Source organism: Cryptotermes secundus, unplaced genomic scaffold, assembly GCF_002891405.2.
Source record: "Cryptotermes secundus unplaced genomic scaffold, Csec_1.0 scaffold124, whole genome shotgun sequence".
Lineage (NCBI taxonomy): Eukaryota > Metazoa > Arthropoda > Insecta > Blattodea > Kalotermitidae > Cryptotermes > Cryptotermes secundus.
Window position 1 is genome coordinate 816,131 of NW_019735462.1, and position 2,475 is coordinate 818,605.

Genomic DNA, 2,475 nt, shown 5'->3' on the forward strand with positions numbered 1-2,475 from the left:
ACAAGTATGAGCCTTTAATTTTTCCTAAAACTTGAATTTGAATTATATTTTACCCAGTGCTGTAGGCTTATCAAGTAGATCAGCAAAAACAGTATTAACGTGGAAAACCCTTAGTGTCAGTCAACAAAACTTTTAACACTTTTGGGAGCGAGGATATGTAATTACTTGTGGAGCAAATGGAATAATTCCTCACATTGTCTGAACACATGAGCGACCACAGAAAACATTAGGAGAATAGCTTTACTCTATTAATGCATAAATGTGCTTAATTTGTAAGGAAAAATAATTTCGAAGCGCCGTATTTGTCTAAATAACGTTTAACAATTCGGATGTTACTGCCAATTAAGAACTGCAATACCATGCAACCCTGCTATCTGTTGGGAATGAGTAAAGTATTATCTGCGCTCTGCGGTTCTCACGGATCGCCTGCAGCAAGTTATTTACTAGCTAACATACAGTAATCTTTGGCAATAACAGTGATACCAATGGAATTCTGAACTGGAAGTAGTAAATGTATTAGGTTAATTTGTTTAAGCCTGGAATTTCTGTGCGACGTCAATAATTGTATTAATTCCCGCCAGTTTATCTAATGTCTGAAAAGAAGGCTCCTGCTCCGGGAGATGGCTTGAGGTCCCTAAGGTCAACTGGAATTTTTCGAGTAGTTAACTTTGAACTTTATGCAAAACCCGTAAGTGTAACCTCAAACTTGAACCCTTCTCCACAGTGTACATTTTAATTACATAAATAAATTACATGCAGTATTTCCATTTCCTTGCTTATAAGATAATTATTCTTACAGGCTAGGGAATATCTAGATCATAGTTTTCTTAGTATTAAAATTAGGTTAAGAGCTGGAATAGTTCAATCAGTAAAGTGGCCATCTGTAAGCCAGTAAGACTGGAATTGGTCCAGTCCAGCTGTGATGCCCATCCAATATGCTGTAATGGTTTTTTTATGAGGGTGAAATAGCTAAGGTACAAAGCTGACAACTCACTTCCAGTTAGTGCAAAGGTTAAGAATGCAGAGAACCTTATCCCCAGCTTCCCCATTGGGCACATATTCTATTACATGTGCCTAAACCTTCGAAATGGTGAATTGCAACAAGATTTTCAACCAAAACACAGGATGCACATACTTGTTTTTTGAGACATGCTACATGATGCATCCTTCTAATCTTTTTTTATTTAATCACTCAAATAATACTAGGTGAATAGTATAAATTACATTATACTGTTTGAGTGAAAGGTTGGGTGGTATGTAACAGAGTCATTTTATATTGGCACCTTTTTTCATAAACCGGAAGGATAAAGTATCTCTTGTGGAACCTATGCAGACATAAATTATTTTATTTACTTTTTTAAAAGGATTCTTTTTTATAATCTCAACGTGTGTTTCTTGCCAAGAGAAATGCAAGAGCCCCCCCCCCATACATGACATCAGATTTTTACACTGACAACATGTAAATTTCCATTCTACCATCTGTTCCAGAATGCAGTAATAATGACAGTTGGTTTAGCTGCCATGGGAATTTGCATTGGATACATTGCTTACATGAGATCGAAGTATGAAAATATGGGTTATTATGTAGCTATGGATAAGGATGGTGAAGAATCATTTATAAAAAAGAAATCAAAATGGGACTGATAACTTTAAATAGGAAAATTGTGATTTAGTTGTTCATGCTATTATGTACCACATATGGTCTATGGCTTATCTAATGTTTAAAAGATTATACATTTTACAGACTTCCCTTACAAAATTAATATTTATATTTTTGTTATCTTGTCTGAGTTGTAATGTAGTCCTTGTACTTCCTGGTGTATAAGATGCATGATGGTTTAAGAAGCAAAAATTAAGAAATATTTATGGCCTATTTCAAGGAAAGCAAAACATGTTTATTACACTGGGAATCATGGTATGTTATATCCATGAGTGATGAAAGTGTTTATATTCATTTCAATGTAAGTTTTAAGTTTTACTTTTGTCCCCTCCCCCCAATTTATTTGTCTTTCCTCGTTGCATAAGCCATAGCTGTGAATTCAAGAAATTATAAAGTTTTGTTAATGAAACCTAAATACAAAGCATTTTGAAAAATCACATGTATTTTAGATGTATCAAATGTTAAATATATTTGTTTTGCTGATCCAATGAAAGTAAAGAAATAAAATATAAATAACAAGCTTTAGTTATATCATGGTCATTTAACTTCCTGTAAATATAATAGTTACATCTTGGGTTAATAATGTATAACTATGAATTCCTTTTTTTNATTATACACAGACAATTTGTATCTGATGAAACATGAACTAATCTTTAATAAATTATGTAATATGACTTACTGTTAATCATAATGTGATATTTTTGTAATTATTACCAGAATATATATTGTAAATAAAAATCACATTTGTGTATTGAATTTACTGTATGAGTTTATTATTCATTTTGATTGGATGTTATAAGCTGCCATGCACTGGA

General features: G+C 32.6%; 1 protein-coding gene across 1 annotated transcript; it reads left to right on the forward strand.

The window, feature by feature from the left end:
* Positions 1–428: 428 nt before the first annotated feature.
* Positions 429–2,185, forward strand: LOC111869280 (small integral membrane protein 8). Its single transcript, XM_023860675.2, has 2 exons — positions 429–688; positions 1,489–2,185. Exons 1-2 carry the CDS (start codon positions 590–592, stop codon positions 1,642–1,644), a joined length of 255 nt encoding a protein of 84 aa, XP_023716443.1. The 5' UTR covers positions 429–589; the 3' UTR covers positions 1,645–2,185.
* The last annotated feature ends 290 nt before the right edge of the window (positions 2,186–2,475 follow it).

Excerpts from the sequence above, each read along its gene's own strand:
- LOC111869280 (XM_023860675.2), top strand. The coding sequence starts at position 590 with ATGTCTGAAAAGAAGGCTCCTGCTCCGGGAGATGGCTTGAGGTCCCTA. Across the intron at positions 689-1,488 it reads TTGAACTTTATGCAAAACCC|AATGCAGTAATAATGACAGT; the intron begins GTAAGTGTAACC and ends CATCTGTTCCAG.